Raw genomic sequence first — 15,104 nt, forward strand, 5'->3', positions numbered from 1 at the left:
TACCTAGGAATTTTGACTTTTCAAATGGAGCTATACAATTCTTTAAAAAAGTTTATTGCAGGCTTTACTTTCTCCACTTCAAAGAAATCTAAGTATTTAAAGATACATCTAAGTACAACCTCCAAAAGTCTGACGTGATAACCAAAAGACCTGAAAACTACTATCATCTATGCAACCTACATTCAAGATCTCCTGGATTTTCTGAAGTCCTCTTAGCCTTCACTGAACTGAAATCTGACAACATTATGTTTTCTTTAGTAGGAAAAGAACACAGAAGCAAGCATGGGGCATGGTACCTGGAGTGCTACCACCCAGTAGCAAAAAAAGGTGAATAAGATTGAGCTTCATAATGAAATCACACTACAGAGAACAATTTAATGCATATGCTACCTTCTATTTAACAGTAATTAACTAAAAACGGCATAGTAGTGGAAAAGCAAACACCAACATCACCTCAGAAATTGCCAAAGGTGACTTCACAGAGGTTGTCTAGAAATTAAATACAGTAAAACTATTTTAAATAACCCCAAAAGCTGGAAATAAAGTATATTCCTCATAATTTAAAATAAAGCCTTTTCATTTGGGGCAGTTTTGTATGTAGTCTCTTACAATACACAGATTAAGTATAACTTTATCATACAGTTAGCTGATTATGGTAGTCACCAAATTACTTCTAAAAAAATAATAGTGTATAAACACACAATATGCCAACAGAAAGAATACAGATTGCTTTTGACTAGCCCTATAGAGGAAAGGGTTCAGAGAATTTGAGCTTTTACATGTACTTTAAAAAATATACAATATGTTAAATCTAGGTTTTTAGTGTACTAGGGTATGAATACACAGGATATCAACAATTTTCTATACTTTATTTTTACTGAGTATCAAAAAGGAAAAAAAAAAACAAACCACCAGTAGTTTACATCTGATTACAAGCCATTAATCCACCACACTGCACACCAAAGTAAAACTTTTTCACTAGTTTAAATCTGTGATTGAGCAAAGACCACACACCCCAAAGCACACATTAACAAAGGCAGTCTTTACTGCAAGCCTTCTTTAGTCCAGCAAGAATTTGTCTTTTAACCAGGGCCACCACAGCATGTACCAGACTGAGAACATGAGAAAGTGCAGTAATCAGTACAATGAAAGAAAAAGATAGGACAGCTATTTTGTACATTTAACACTACAAGAACACAGTTATAGAAGACTTCTCTTTGGCAATTTAGGTTCAGCAAATAGTGAAAAATTACTAGTCAAACCTAACCCATAACTTAGAATAAGCCACTCCTAGGTATGCTTGCCACTCCCTCTGTACTGCCCACTTAAGGTTTCTCCAGCTACAAAATTGCCATAATAGCCCCACTTATGGCAAAACATAAGGCTTTTCCTCTCACCATACTGCCAGGACTGGAAGAGCTCCCAAGCTTCTTCCAGTTTCTTGCAATTATCAGTTTCTCCTCCCTTTAAAGCCTCTTGATTTTGTATCTTCATCTATCAAAATGAGTGCTTTCTACATAACACAGAGTCCACTTTTTCCATAAAGGACTTCATATATGAAGTATATCTTGTCACAGGTTATACTATAATTGGACACCTTGTCTTAAAAAACCCCAACAGTTATTTTTAGTGTAGTGGTTTTTAATGCAACAATTTCCCATGCTCTGAATTCAAAAGTTGGTACTTTTTTTTTTTGCTACAGCAGACACAGCGAATTCAACATTTCCAAACAACATTTAAGTGACACTATATAAACTACTTATATAATCAGATTTTATATTATCAATGGAGCAACTCTCACACATGCATGAGTATCTCAAGTATTACTGGATTTAGTTGCTAATGTAAAACAAAATAGAAAACTCACTTTCTGCACATAACACAAAGTTTCTTTGGAGTGGGTTTATGTGAAAATGATGAGAGGCAGGTAGTAGAACAAAAAAGGTGAGCCGATCCTTTCCGCTGATATGCAGTCTGTCCCTTTTGTAAAGGCTTTTTACAGTTCGCACATGTGACTTTAACCTGCTTAGAAGGCTGTTGCTGGGCAGAAGGCTGGAAAATTTGCTTAGGAAGTGATGCTACAGGTGACAAGGAATCCACACCTGGTTGCTTCTGATTCCTAGGGAAGGAAGCTGACTGAGATATCCAAGAATCTTCAAGACAAAAAACCCAAACAAAAATAAAAGTAAGTGAAGAGACATATACATACATATATATAGAATAACATTCACAGATGGATGATCATGAAAATCATTTTTCTGTTGGAACTAACAGAAGAAAGATATTTTCAATTCAGATTTAAAGTAAAATCCCATTTGATGGTACCATTCTCCGTTGTTACAAAGCTTCAGAACATTAACAAATTTCAGGATGGTCCTATCTTACATCTAGTGACAAGTTTTGCAGACTTCGATTCACTTGCACCGGGTTTGCAAACTGGCAATTTTATCTTCAGAAAAACAACACTGCAGTTAGCAACTGCAATTAAAAGATAAAAAGAGACCAACAGAGAACATGGAATGTCTAAACCAATGTTTGAGACAAACTCTGCAAATTTGTAAGAACGTGAAGTCTTAAATTTTCATTAGTTACTTTGTTCTAAAGCTGTAACTAGTGACAAACCCTCGAACTGGGGTTCCCCATACTCGTTTCCTAGTCCAGCCTACAGCCAGAGAACTATACTGCAGATAAAGTGAAACACAGTGGCTCCACATCTGAGATCTGCATCCATGCCACTGATTCCTGCAGAAGTTTGTGGTTTTCTCAATAACCTTTTCAATGCAAGGAACACCAGTTAATGTGCAAACTTGAAAGGTCATGAGAGTTTCAAGTCTTCTTCAGTAGAAATCAGTGAACCTAGAAAATAATATTTCCTTTAGTTCTGGCAATACATAAATCCAAGACTCCGTGTTCCAGACTGCCCTAGTCTTCCATCTGTATTTTTGGATAATAGGTTACCATGGAACAAAGTCATCTTTGCCCAAACTTTTGTAGCATAACCTGCTACATGAGTAACTTGCAGAAAGAGAATGTAAGCAAAACATTTTCTCTAAAAGAAACACATATAGAAAGATCATATGTTAAGTTACATGCTTCATATCTTGGCTTGGAGTAGAATATACAGTTCTGGTGGAAAAAGAAATCCCCCAATAAAATTTCATTTCTAGACTTTTCTCTGGAATTTGAGCTTTCATTCAAAACAATTATCACCAGAATTTAGCAATGTTGAGCTTCTGAAGACTGCTAATAATAAAACATTACTTAAACATGAATTAAAACTGAATAAAAACAATTTTGCATTACAAAAAACATTTACACAAATTCTCAACAGTATGCCTGTTATACCAAATAGTGTCACAGCACTTGGGACTTACAGCCTTGAATGTCTTACTGCAGTAATTCAGCATATTCCTGGAAAGATGATTTTAAATTCTATGACTTCAGATAACAAAACCCTCAACCTACAGACGTCAGTAACCGACTATACCTCCTTCTTAAGGAACATTATCTTAGTCCATAATTGTTCATTAAGAAGAAGGCATCCTTTCCTCATATTATTTTCTGAAGTCCTTTCTTTCCCCAAAGGTTTTATTAACAACATACTCTGATGTGTTACTTTAAAATTCATTTTAGGGACAAAGTTCCAAGAACCCTTGTTAGTGAAACAAACAACATACATTCATTAGCAGGCAAAAGATAATTTTCTGGTGTGACTTTGTAGCTGTCAAGGATGTCCTAATTCTCAGACATGTAAGACAAGCTAGGAATTCAGCCATTGTAATGCTTGAGGGTAAACAGAAGAGCTGGAATAAAGAGGTGAGGGGAAGAGGAAAAGGTCACAAAACAAAACACATTTCTCTTTAAAGAGGCTTACTTTGGAAAGCATGAGTATCCTTACTGACAAACTAAGACAAGCTACCACAGTGCTTAAAGTTAAAATTCACTTGAGTGCCCTCTTCAAACTTTTCTATACATCTACTACTTCAGATATATATAGCACCTTAACACCTCAAAGTATTTTGAGATTCTCCATCTTTCTCAAAGATTTCAAGTGAAAGCACATTGTCTCTCTTATCAGGAATGCAGAGCATGTGCAGTAGAGTTGTATCTGCTTGTAATTCCAGTAGTGCTCAACTGCAACTCATGAAAACAGGAGTTTGCTGGACTCATTTGAGCTTGAAACTTTCACCATGACTTTCTAGTACCTCATTAAGACTACTTCAATTATTCCTTAGTTTCTTAAGGCTTCAAATGGCCACCTCTGACATTTTGTTGCATTTCTTCTTCCACAAACACACCAAAAGAAAATATTCATTTTTATATTATGCCTTATTTTCACATCTCACTTCTCAACCATGTTACCTCCTCCACTTTAGATTCTCTGCAAAGATCTGTAAAATCTGGTTTTCATGTCCTTGAACTGAGAAGGTGTATCACACTTCCTTTGTTGATTGCTGATGAGTTTCCATGCCTCACTGCCTTATGTCTTCATCCTTCAGGTTCCTACCTGCAATACTTTATTGGCCAAGTTTATAAGGCTATACAGTTTCACGTTCAACTTCTTACCACAATGGCTTTTCAGGTTGTTCCCATTCTTTCTTATTCATTCCTGCTCTAAACTGCTATAAAATTATTCCTTATTCTCATTTGTACCATTTATTTCCAGAGTTGTCTTGCAAAAACGACATCTTTTAAACGAGCTGAAAGAAATGTGTCATTACAACTTGGGGTAGAGGTGGGGAAGAACATAGTACTCAAGTTTTACAGAGGTACACAGCTCAAAACATTTGCATTAATAACCTGGTTCAGATCAGGGCAATTCTGAAATGCATTCTCAATTTAGGTGCTGGCTCTGTTTCTGAAGCATTTTTGAAGCGCAAAAACTAGACTCTATTGAGAGAAACAAAACCTAAGTTCCAGTCCAAAGCATGTGAAACTCATCTACATGGACTTGTGTTCATCTACCTGGACTTCTCCAAGATCTTTGACGTGGTCCCCCACAACATTCTTGCTGCTAAATTAGAGACATACAGATTTGATGGACAAGGAATTGGCTGGATAACTGCATCCAAAGAATCACAGTTAATGGCTCAATGTCCAAGAAGAAACCAGTAACAAGCTGTGTCCCTCTGGGGTCCATACTGGGACTGATACTATTTAGTAACTTCATCAACAGCACAGACAGTGAGATTAAGCACACCCTCAGCAGATTTACTGCAGACACCAAGCTGAGTGGTGCAGCTGATAAACCAGAAGGATAGGATGCCATGCAGAGGGACCATGACAGCCTTGAGGAATGAACCCATGTGAACATCATAAAGCTCAACAAGACCGAGTGCAAGGTCTTTCCTCTCCATCAGGGTAAGCCTCAATATCAATACAAACTGGGGGCTGAATGGATTGAAGGCAGGCCTGCAGAGAAGGACCTGGAAACACTGGTAGATGAAAAACTGAACGTGAGCCACCAATGTGCTTGCAGGGTGATTCTGTCCCACTTCTCTGCTCTGGTGAGACCCCACCTAGAGTATTGTATCCAGCTCTGGGGTCCCCTGTACAAGATAGAAATGAGCCTGTTAAAGCAGGTAGAGAGGAGGAACATAAAAAGTGACAGAAGGCTGGAACACTGCTCCTGTGAAGAAAGGTAAAGAGTTTGGAGTTGTTCAGTCTGGAAAAGAGAAGACTGTGGAGACCATATTGCAGCCTTTCAACATATAAAGGGGGCTTATAAAAAAAAGATGGAGACTTTTTAACAAGCCCTGTAGTAACAGGGCAAGAGGCAATGCCTTTAAATTGAAAGAGGGTAGGTTTACATTGGACATGTGGAATAAATTTTTTACATGAAGGTGGCAAGATGGTAAGACACTGGAATGGGTTACCCAGAGAAGCTTTGGATGCCCCATCCCTGAAAAGTGTTCAAGGTCAGGTTGGATAGGACTTTAAACAACCTCATCCAGTGAATGATGTCCCTGCTCATGGCAGGGTGGTTGGATTAGGTGATCTTTATAATGTCCCTTCCAACCCAAACCACTCTATCAAATGTACTGCAATGCTTACTGAGGACATTAGGTTCTAAATTAATGCATTACACAGAAGTTTTGCTGTTAGGCACCTGCTGCTTCATATACAGTGGAGGTATTTAGCCAAGAGGAATAGACTAACACTGAACCTGAAGAAATCTTCCAAACCACATATATAATCATAAAATTATTTAGGTTGGAAAACACACTTAAGATCATCAAGTCCAACCATAACCCAGCACTGCCAAGTCCACCACTAGACCATGTCCCAAGCATCAGATCTATACCTTTTCTAAATACCTCCAGGGCAGGAGACTCAACAAGCTTCCTTGGGCAGCCTGTTCAGTACTGGATAAAAGACTAAGCAGTGACACTGCTAAAAATACTTTAATCAAATATTCTATAGATCAAATATTTCACAATTTATTTTCAGCTTTTAAGGAAACATTCAAAATTGCAACTTACCAGGATTATGATGAGTCACAGATTCTCCATTTTGAAATACATCTCCAGCCACATTCATTCTACCAGGATTGAAAGGTCCTACACCAGTCTTGGTCTGTGAAGTCAAAGATGGGGTGTATGTTTGCAAATTAACACCAAAATTACTTGACTGCAGTCCGTTAGATACATCTCCCAAGCTGGCATTCTGCAGTGACGTTACATGTGTAATCATTAAGTTCATGTCATGCCCTTCAGTATTTTCTAAATGACCGTCACTGACAGACCTCAAAGCACCTGTTTCTAACGTAGTAACATTAGCAATCTGAATTTCAGAGTCTGGTTCTGTGGTTATACCACTATTATCTATTCCTGAATTTACCTTACTTCTTGAAAAACTGGAAGCTGAGAATTCCATTTCGTTGGTTCTATTTTTACACTCTGGAAGTCTTCGTTCATTAAAACTGGAAGCATTCTTCTCTTGTCCTTGATTTGTTTCAATGTCTTCTTCATCGTCTATAATAATAGTTTCACTTATACTCCCCTTCTGAGAATTTAAGTCTTTTGGAGGAGAAAGCATTTTGCAATCATTCCCTTGAAGTTCTTCATTTTTGGATGATGTAAATGCAGTGCTCCTTTGATCTGCCACCAGTGACGTAGAATTTTGCGGAGGTTGTATAGGTTCAATAAAAACTACATCATCATCATCTTCTATAGGCGAGTTTTGGAATTTATTAGGTCTAGAAACTAAAGAACTCTGTGGCCCTCCAAATGTATTTCCTACATTTGCAAGACCTGCTGCCATGGTGGTATTCCCTAGCAGACTAGGAGTATATTCAGACAGGTCTAATCCTCCCAGAGGACTTGTGTCCATTCCAGATCTGCTGTTTGAAGAAAAATGAAGCAAGAAAAACCACATCAAATTTCAGAGTAAGATACAACTTATCAACAACAGTTATTAAAAATAACTACAGAATTAATAGTTCCAACTTTTACTTTATTTTTCCTGAGATAATGTAAAGACAAAACCAAAGTTTTTCTATGCTTTTCTTTGAATGTCTTAACATTCACTTATTTTCTAATCCTATACTAGCAAAAAAATACTGCCATAACTAACATTTCACACACAATAGCTAAACATCGTTATGTTTAGCAATACATACACAGGAAATAAAATTTTTGATGGTATTTATTACATTATCCTGATATCTCAGTCCCTTTCCCACACCACATGAGCACAAAACGAGCCTTTAACACTGCTTTTGCTAGACTGCAAAGCATGATCAAAAGTCAGACATGCAGAAAGAAAATCTGAATTCCTACTGAATTTCATTCCTATTAGAAATGTTACAGTTTCAATATAAATACAATTAGATGATAAAAGGCTGAAGTAGATATCCAAGTGCCTAGCAAAAAAAAAAAAAGGCAACATCTTTCTTTATATTAACAACTTTGAAATTGAACTGATTTTCCTCCAACTACACACTGCCAAAGGTCCTTAGGTAGCCCCAAGACAAATGGAACAAGGAAGGGATATACGAAACCATTGCACATGACAGGAATAGACACATTATTGAGCAGCAGAAAGTGGACAGCAACTGTTCATTCGTAGCCACTACCACTGGTAGCTCATTTGAAGTCCACGACTCACGAAGTCATGTTCTACTGCAACTTTCAGTAACTTCCTCTCTTAACAGCAAGTGATGCTTATTCAGGCTCCTTCCTAACAGCTACTTTGCCTGGAGGGTTTTGTTTGCCTTTAGTAATTGCTCAGTTTGGGGAATCTGTTCTTCATAACTGTCAATTCTACCATGAATTAAAAAAATTATAAAAGTCAACCTGGATATAATTGAAGCTAAAGGACCTGAGATGACTCTAAAAAACATCTGTATCAAAAATCAGTAAGTTAAATTGTACTTGATTTATACGACAAGAAAAATACAGACATACTTGTGTTATAATTTGGGTATGTCTTGGAGTATACACTGATGTGTGTCATCACTGAGCTTTTGTGAAAGGCTAGAAGTAGCTTTCTGTGCTTTTTAATAAAATCTTTATGCAGGAAAGCAAATACAAGAAGAAGAAATGCCCTGCTCATCAATACTTACCCATCCAGAAATCCACTGCAATCTGTTTACCTTAATAAGTTGCTCCAAGTGCTTTTATTTCCTGTGGGGAAACTGCTCTCGCGCCAATTTGCTGCCTTTCACAAAAGTAGTGTGTTCTGAAAAAGGGTTAAAACAAATATTAGCTATTCAAAATGGTTTCTTCATCTCAAGCCTCATCCACCAACTATGTTCCTTACACTGACTTCCTTCTAAACTTATAGTTGAAGTTAAAACCCGACTTTCAGTACTATCATCCTACAAAGTTTAAGAGAACATGAGCCTCTTCAATTATTGCTGTGAGTCAAGCAGCAACAGGACTGTTAGAGATTTTCTACTCTCACATCACACTTTGAGAATCCTTTGTTTGATGCTTTATAGACAGAGAGAAAAACTACCATGTTTGGTAAAAGACAGACAGACATAACTGCAATTAAGTAATCAAACACTAGAATTAAGAAGTATATCTCTAATACAGTATTAAGGAAATAAATGGTTCAAGTAAACTGAGCAACTGAGAATAAACAATCTGAGCAGTTATATTTCTTTCCTTTCTATTGGGTCAACCTCCTTGCTGCCTGCAGCACAATATATTATGCTAAAATTAAGATATAAAAGGAAAATTATAGAACATACATTATAAATCTGGCCTACAACGCAATATAAACCTTGCATTGCTAATAATTTTCAGGCTGTATATATGCACTGCAGTGATGCTTAGCACAAATTCAGGCATCCATAGCTTATATTAACACATGTGATTATTCACATGAGACTGAAAATGTTCAAAGTTTAAGCCACTATTTATCCTCCAGGTTTTATAATAGTCATTAGGCTTCCCAGAGTTGGCAGCATTTTTAAAAGAGAGAGTATCAACTTGTGTAGTTATCTACTGTTTGGACAGCCCTTAAAATCCCCGGACAGTAAAAATGCCCAGAGGAATAAAGCTCAAATACTCTTCTACACATTTACAACATTATACGAGCCCTCTTGTCCATTAGCTGAGCAGGAGCAGGGAGGGCAGTAAAGCTGTGAACCCGATTAATCCAAAAGAGAGGCGACCACCTTTTAATTCCTTCCTATGTTAGCCTTACAGCCAAATACCGTTATGTAATAGCATTTGAACTGCAATAAAGGTAACATTGAATTGGAATGAAAGAGGTTTTCTTACAAAAAATTGCATTATCAATGCAGTTGGCTTGTACCTCCCTGGAAATCAGTCAGTTACACTGAAGATTAATTTAATCCAATATTCTCTTTCAGGTATCTTACTTTTTCCCTCCAGGGCTGAGTAATTTAAAGTTAGATTTTCCTGCATCTCAGCTTTTGTTGAAAAGAATTAATTCAATTCTTAGTTTCACAGGTTTATTTCATGTATTTTCTTTCTCTACAAGGACAAAAGCATCACAGGCACATAAAGCTTTTAATAAGGTTTTAAATACACCTGAACAGATAGGAGTGAAGAAAAAAAATGAGACTATGCCAAGAGTGTACTTCAGGCCTGACTCAAACATTTGCTGTTCCTATTTTTACAAATCCTTAGCAGAAAGACAGACTTGGTCTGTATTACAGTACACACACATAATATGTAGCAAAGCTAAGATCCAAAACATGTATATTTTTGCCTAAATCTAATTCTTTTTCTGCAAAGCTCTTAGAAAGGTTTTAAATACCTGTATTGTTAGATATTACAAAAATAAAAAAAGCTTGTGTGCTTCAGTGTTACTGCATTTATCATAAGCCAAATCTGCATATATTTCCTTGCAAATAGTTCCTTCCTCTGCAACAAAATTACCCATAAAATCAGAATTATTTTTCAAAAAATGTGCAAAATCAGGTAGCTTATTTTCTAAATGTGCTAGTAGCAAGGAGAAACACAAAAACCACAAAGGCAATGTCACAGTCGGTATTTCTAAATTAAAAACTACCGAAAAAAGAATGATTTAGAGAGTGAAAAAGAGGAGGTTTAGAATGGGAAACTAGGAAAAAACTCGTACCTTACAACTGGCAACTGCAAAAGATGCTTAACAACAGAAATACAACTATTAGAACCTGTAAGATTGATTAGACTGATCATTGAATGAGCGGGTGAGATTTTGGAAGAAAAACAAACAAAAACCAACAAAACCACCAACTAGTGAGACCTGGTCTGCAGAAAATGCATGTTCAGTACTGCTGCAGAATAAGCACAAGGCTTTCTGCTGCTGCACAGGCAGCAAAATTTCATCTAGACAGAAACAGAGGCACTGCCAATATACAACAGCCCTTCCTGAACTATGCCTTGTATGTCCCTCTTAAATTAGGCTACATCACTCACCTGTACAAGTCTTTATGCTGCAATAATTTACAACCCCACTGCTATATTCAAGGCTTAATTTCTCAAATAAATAAAAGGCAAAATGCAGGCTCTTTTGTTTAGAAGGATGGCAACTGCTACAGCTCTTAAGACAGTCAGCTAGGTAACACTCAGGTCAAGTCTTAACTCCATTGTTGAATGATAACAGTTAAATATATCATGAATTGCAGAAATTGCGGTGGGGTGTATGACTACCTAAAAAAAAAAAAAAAAAAAATCAACTCCACTTTAAGAAAAGCAGAAACTGGAATTTAAATGCCTTTACCAAGTGCCATTAGTAACACCAGGAATGAAGGTGGCAGAAGAGCACATGGTTATGTACACTCGGAGCAAGGATACAAAAATCAAAAGGAATCACTGAAATCCAGCTTAAACTACAGTTCCACCAACATAGAGCACTTGAAAAAGACATCCAAAGTAGGACCAGCATGTATAACTGCTTCCATAAAAAGGCTGTAAACCTAAAAATAAAAAAAGAAAACCTAGAAGACTACTTTCAAGATAATACATAACTGAGACATCTTCAAATGTGAACAGATGAATAAAATTTAGGAGACAGTATTACACTAAGATACAAATACAGGAACAAGAAGAAAGGGACTGATTTGCCCTAGCAAAAGAACACTACTTTCTCCAAGGAAAGCACAGAATCGTAACTAAATTATTTACCTCAACAGGTACTGTGCTACATTTAAATTCCACATCCAAACTAGAAGAAACAGCATATCAATGGTGTACTATCAGTCGCTTCCATTCAGTGGTGACAGCACATGTGAGATAATGGGAACGAGACAGCAAAGCGATAACTGAAGATTTCAGCTACCGTTGTGCAGCCCAAGGGAAGAGGGTAAACGGCAGATCCAAAAAATGGGAAAAAAAGCCAACCCCCCAAAACCCCAAACCAACTCATCATTGAACGATGGGGACAAATTTTTACAGCACAGTCAACTGCAACCAGCTCGAAGACAGAACAGAAGACAGAAGGAAAAACAACTCCCGGTCTAACTCTGAGCCATAGTTCACATATGTTCAACATGTAATTACCCAGACAGCACTCCTGAAAAGTGTATTTAAATTCCCAGGGGAATAAAAAAAAAATTAAAAATAAAAAAACCTCATTACTTGAACATCTGACTTCAGAAAGGAGAACAACCTAAGCGCAAGGAACAGAAATGGAGCAGCTAGAACAAAAAGCTTGAGAGCACAAAGGCGTTTTAAAAAACTCACTGTTTTAAGTATACAACCAGTCTAAAAAGACCCCAAAAACACTATAAAGACTGCTATCAGGAAGTCTCTGACCTACAAAGATGCTGGAATTGTATTGGGGGGAGTATATTTCATATACATTTGCCCTATTTATCTTTTGCTAGATGTGGTTAAAGACAGGCTACTGAGCTATGTCAGAGCAACAGTTTGTCTAAAATGCCAATTCTTGTCAATTTTACAAACAGCAAAATTTTCCTAAAGAATACTCAAGAAGCCTGAACCACTGCAGAAAACACAGAATAAACTCTTTGCATTGATGTTCAGTAAGGAAAAGATCAGGGAAGACTATATCTTAAACTCTCTTTCGAGGGGTCAGGCCAGAGAAAAAAATGTCACAAAGTGCTAACACCAGAGGATTTTAGAACAAATCACTAGGGCCACATGGTAGTCACTTAAGATTTCTAAAGACAGGAAGCAATTTTTTATTTCAGTATCTGCAATCAATTACTTAAGCAGAACGTGGGAACAATTACCCAGACTACAATCCTATTTCTATCAGTAGATTAACTAATAGAAACTACAGCTGAATAAATTAAAAAAAAGGAGAAGGGAACTAACATAGCTTTTGCAAAGCAAAGGTAACATCTCACAGGACTACTGCAGACATCTTTTGAAGGGTTCACATACCAACCCTGATTAAACCGGTATACACCACGTAAGTCTTCCAAAAGGCATTCAAACACTGTCCTCACTGGACTGCAGTGGAAACTATCTATAATAAAGACTTGAGAAAGGGTTCTCTGGGGGATTAGTAATTATTTAAAGAGAAAAATATCATGTCTTGTTTGCTGTTATCACAATAAAGCAAAGTTACCAGAAGGGTTCCAAAATAAAATTACATAGGTCAACATACATAAGTCAACCAAAAGAGACAGTGATTCCCAATGTGAGTGCTTCCTAATTACACAAACTTATTCACAGCAGCTGAAAACAGAAACTGATTGTAAAAAACTACAAAAGGATATCACAGTGCTGAATGCTTGGACACTGTCACAAGGCAAAATTACTAGAGATAAACACAAGGTAATGAACAGGGAGCAAAGGGCAACTACAGACATAACAATTTAAGATCCAAGTTGCAATTCTCTCACTCTTTCAAATCAAAGGTACTCAGTCATCAACAACTAAAGAGGAAAAACAAAATAAAAGAACAATCATGAACAAAACAGAATATATTTGTCACTATATAAAAAACATAGTTCACCAGCATCTTGCTTATCATGAGATGTTCAGGTCAGTCCCTTTTCAGAGAAAGGGAAAAACAGACAAGTTCCACAAACAATTTATACTAAAGGAAAAGACTTATCATTGAAAGAAAAACAACTGAACATGCTAAATCTGCAAGAATAAAAAAAAAAATACATAGAAGATAGAGTTGCCCAGTGTCCTATAAGAACAAAAAGGTGCCCTGTGAAATAATTTAGTAGCTTTAATAATCTATTACGAATGAAAATCTTTTCTTCTTAAGTATGAGAGTTACTGCTGTAGAAGGCTACGGAGGTTAGAAATGCAACTAGTTTAGACAGGGATTGGGCAAACATGAAATAAATGCACTGATGACTTAAATAGAGTGGTCCAAAGGCAACTCTACAATTCTTAGCCAGCCAGCTCAAAACCAGAACACACCTACAGAAAATATAAGGCTATAACTGAAAAGCTTCAATTCCTAGACATCGCTGTTGCAAACAAGCTACTGAATTGGCTATTAATTGAGTACAGCTATTACTATAACCTAGTAGAGGAATAATCTTCATGCATGCAAAAGAAATATCACTAGCCTCATGGAAGCTCTACCCACTTACCCAAAATCTGAATTTTGGACTATGGTTGTCAGGTTGACTTCAGTGTGAGAATAGGTGCTAACATTTTGGCAAAAATATTGAGGTTAGAGACTAATCTGGACATATCTTGATTTTTTGTGAGGCTCCATGGTTCTAATGATCAGCTCCTGACCCTGACACTTCTTCGACCATAGCATCATTTAATTCCTTAATTCACCTACTTCCAGAAGTTCCCATCCTTATAACAGAAAGTCACTTCTTACCACTTGACTTTTTGAAAGTCTGATGATTAAAAACTCAGTAAAGACTATCTGTAAAGCTTTCATCAAGAAACTGTATAGCTTAATAGTATGTTGCATGTCTTGCTACAACTCTGAACATTCATTCCCTAGCCAACCAGATGTAATCCACATATCACAGCTTTCTTGAGGTACGAAACACCAACCCAGTGGTTGACTGAATATATGTCACAGTTGACTCCAAACGCAAAGTAAACCACTCCAATTAAAAACACCTTGAAGTAGCACTTGTTCACTGCAACTGAGGCAAACTAGTAGCCCAACTATACCCACACATAAGAACTGAAAAGTGCTAGAAAAACATAACACAAGTAGTCCAACATTTTTAAAGGGTTGTAATTTAAGCCAGCTTTAAGCTAAATCTAAATCTACTGCAGTCCAGTCTTGATTTGGGTATAGTGAATGATATATACTGTGTATGGACAGACTCCTAGCTCTGCAAATATCAGAAAAAAAGCAGTTGCAGGGCCCTTTTGGTTGCCTCTTACCACAGGCAACCACACAATAAAACAATTTTTAAACATTCTTACTACAAACATGCAGCAATTTTAGTTGCTCGGGGGGAGGAGGGGTGGTAGAGGTTGGGTGTTGTTTTGATTTGTGGTTTTTTCCTCCTTATCCTTCCTGAGGGATATCTAGTCATCAGCCTTAGCATTTTATGCTCAGATAGGCCTTGGCTACATTGTGGCTCTGATTTACTGTTAACTTTTACATCTCTTAACAAAGGTTTTAACACTTCTTACTTATGCTATCATATGGCACAGCTGTTTCTGCAACCACACACATAACCAGACAAAAGTTGATCCAGCTGACAGAGACTTTCCTGCTGGAGTCCTTTC

At 36.9% G+C, this 15,104-nt stretch overlaps 1 protein-coding gene across 12 annotated transcripts in view; it reads right to left on the reverse strand.

Moving 5' to 3' along the window:
- The window catches only part of ZMYM2 (zinc finger MYM-type containing 2), an 85,654-nt gene that overhangs the window by 57,290 nt on the left and 13,260 nt on the right, over positions 1-15,104 (reverse strand). For 6 of the 12 annotated variants that reach the window (XM_039384312.1, XM_039384309.1, XM_039384318.1 and 3 more), the window contains exons 3-5: positions 8,567-8,682; positions 6,483-7,342; positions 1,868-2,153 (exon numbers count right to left, since the gene is read on the reverse strand). In XM_039384312.1, the coding sequence (XP_039240246.1) occupies positions 1,868-2,153; positions 6,483-7,332 (1,136 nt within the window). In that variant the 5' untranslated portion in view covers positions 7,333-7,342; positions 8,567-8,682. The remainder of the gene's footprint in view (positions 1-1,867; positions 2,154-6,482; positions 7,343-8,566; positions 8,683-15,104) is intronic. The other 6 variants (XM_039384316.1, XM_039384319.1, XM_039384317.1 and 3 more) reach the window with 5 other exon arrangements.

Source organism: Pipra filicauda, unplaced genomic scaffold (genome assembly GCF_003945595.2).
Source record: "Pipra filicauda isolate LSUMZ 115617 unplaced genomic scaffold, ASM394559v2 scaffold346_size766342_pilon, whole genome shotgun sequence".
NCBI classification, from domain to species: domain Eukaryota; kingdom Metazoa; phylum Chordata; class Aves; order Passeriformes; family Pipridae; genus Pipra; species Pipra filicauda.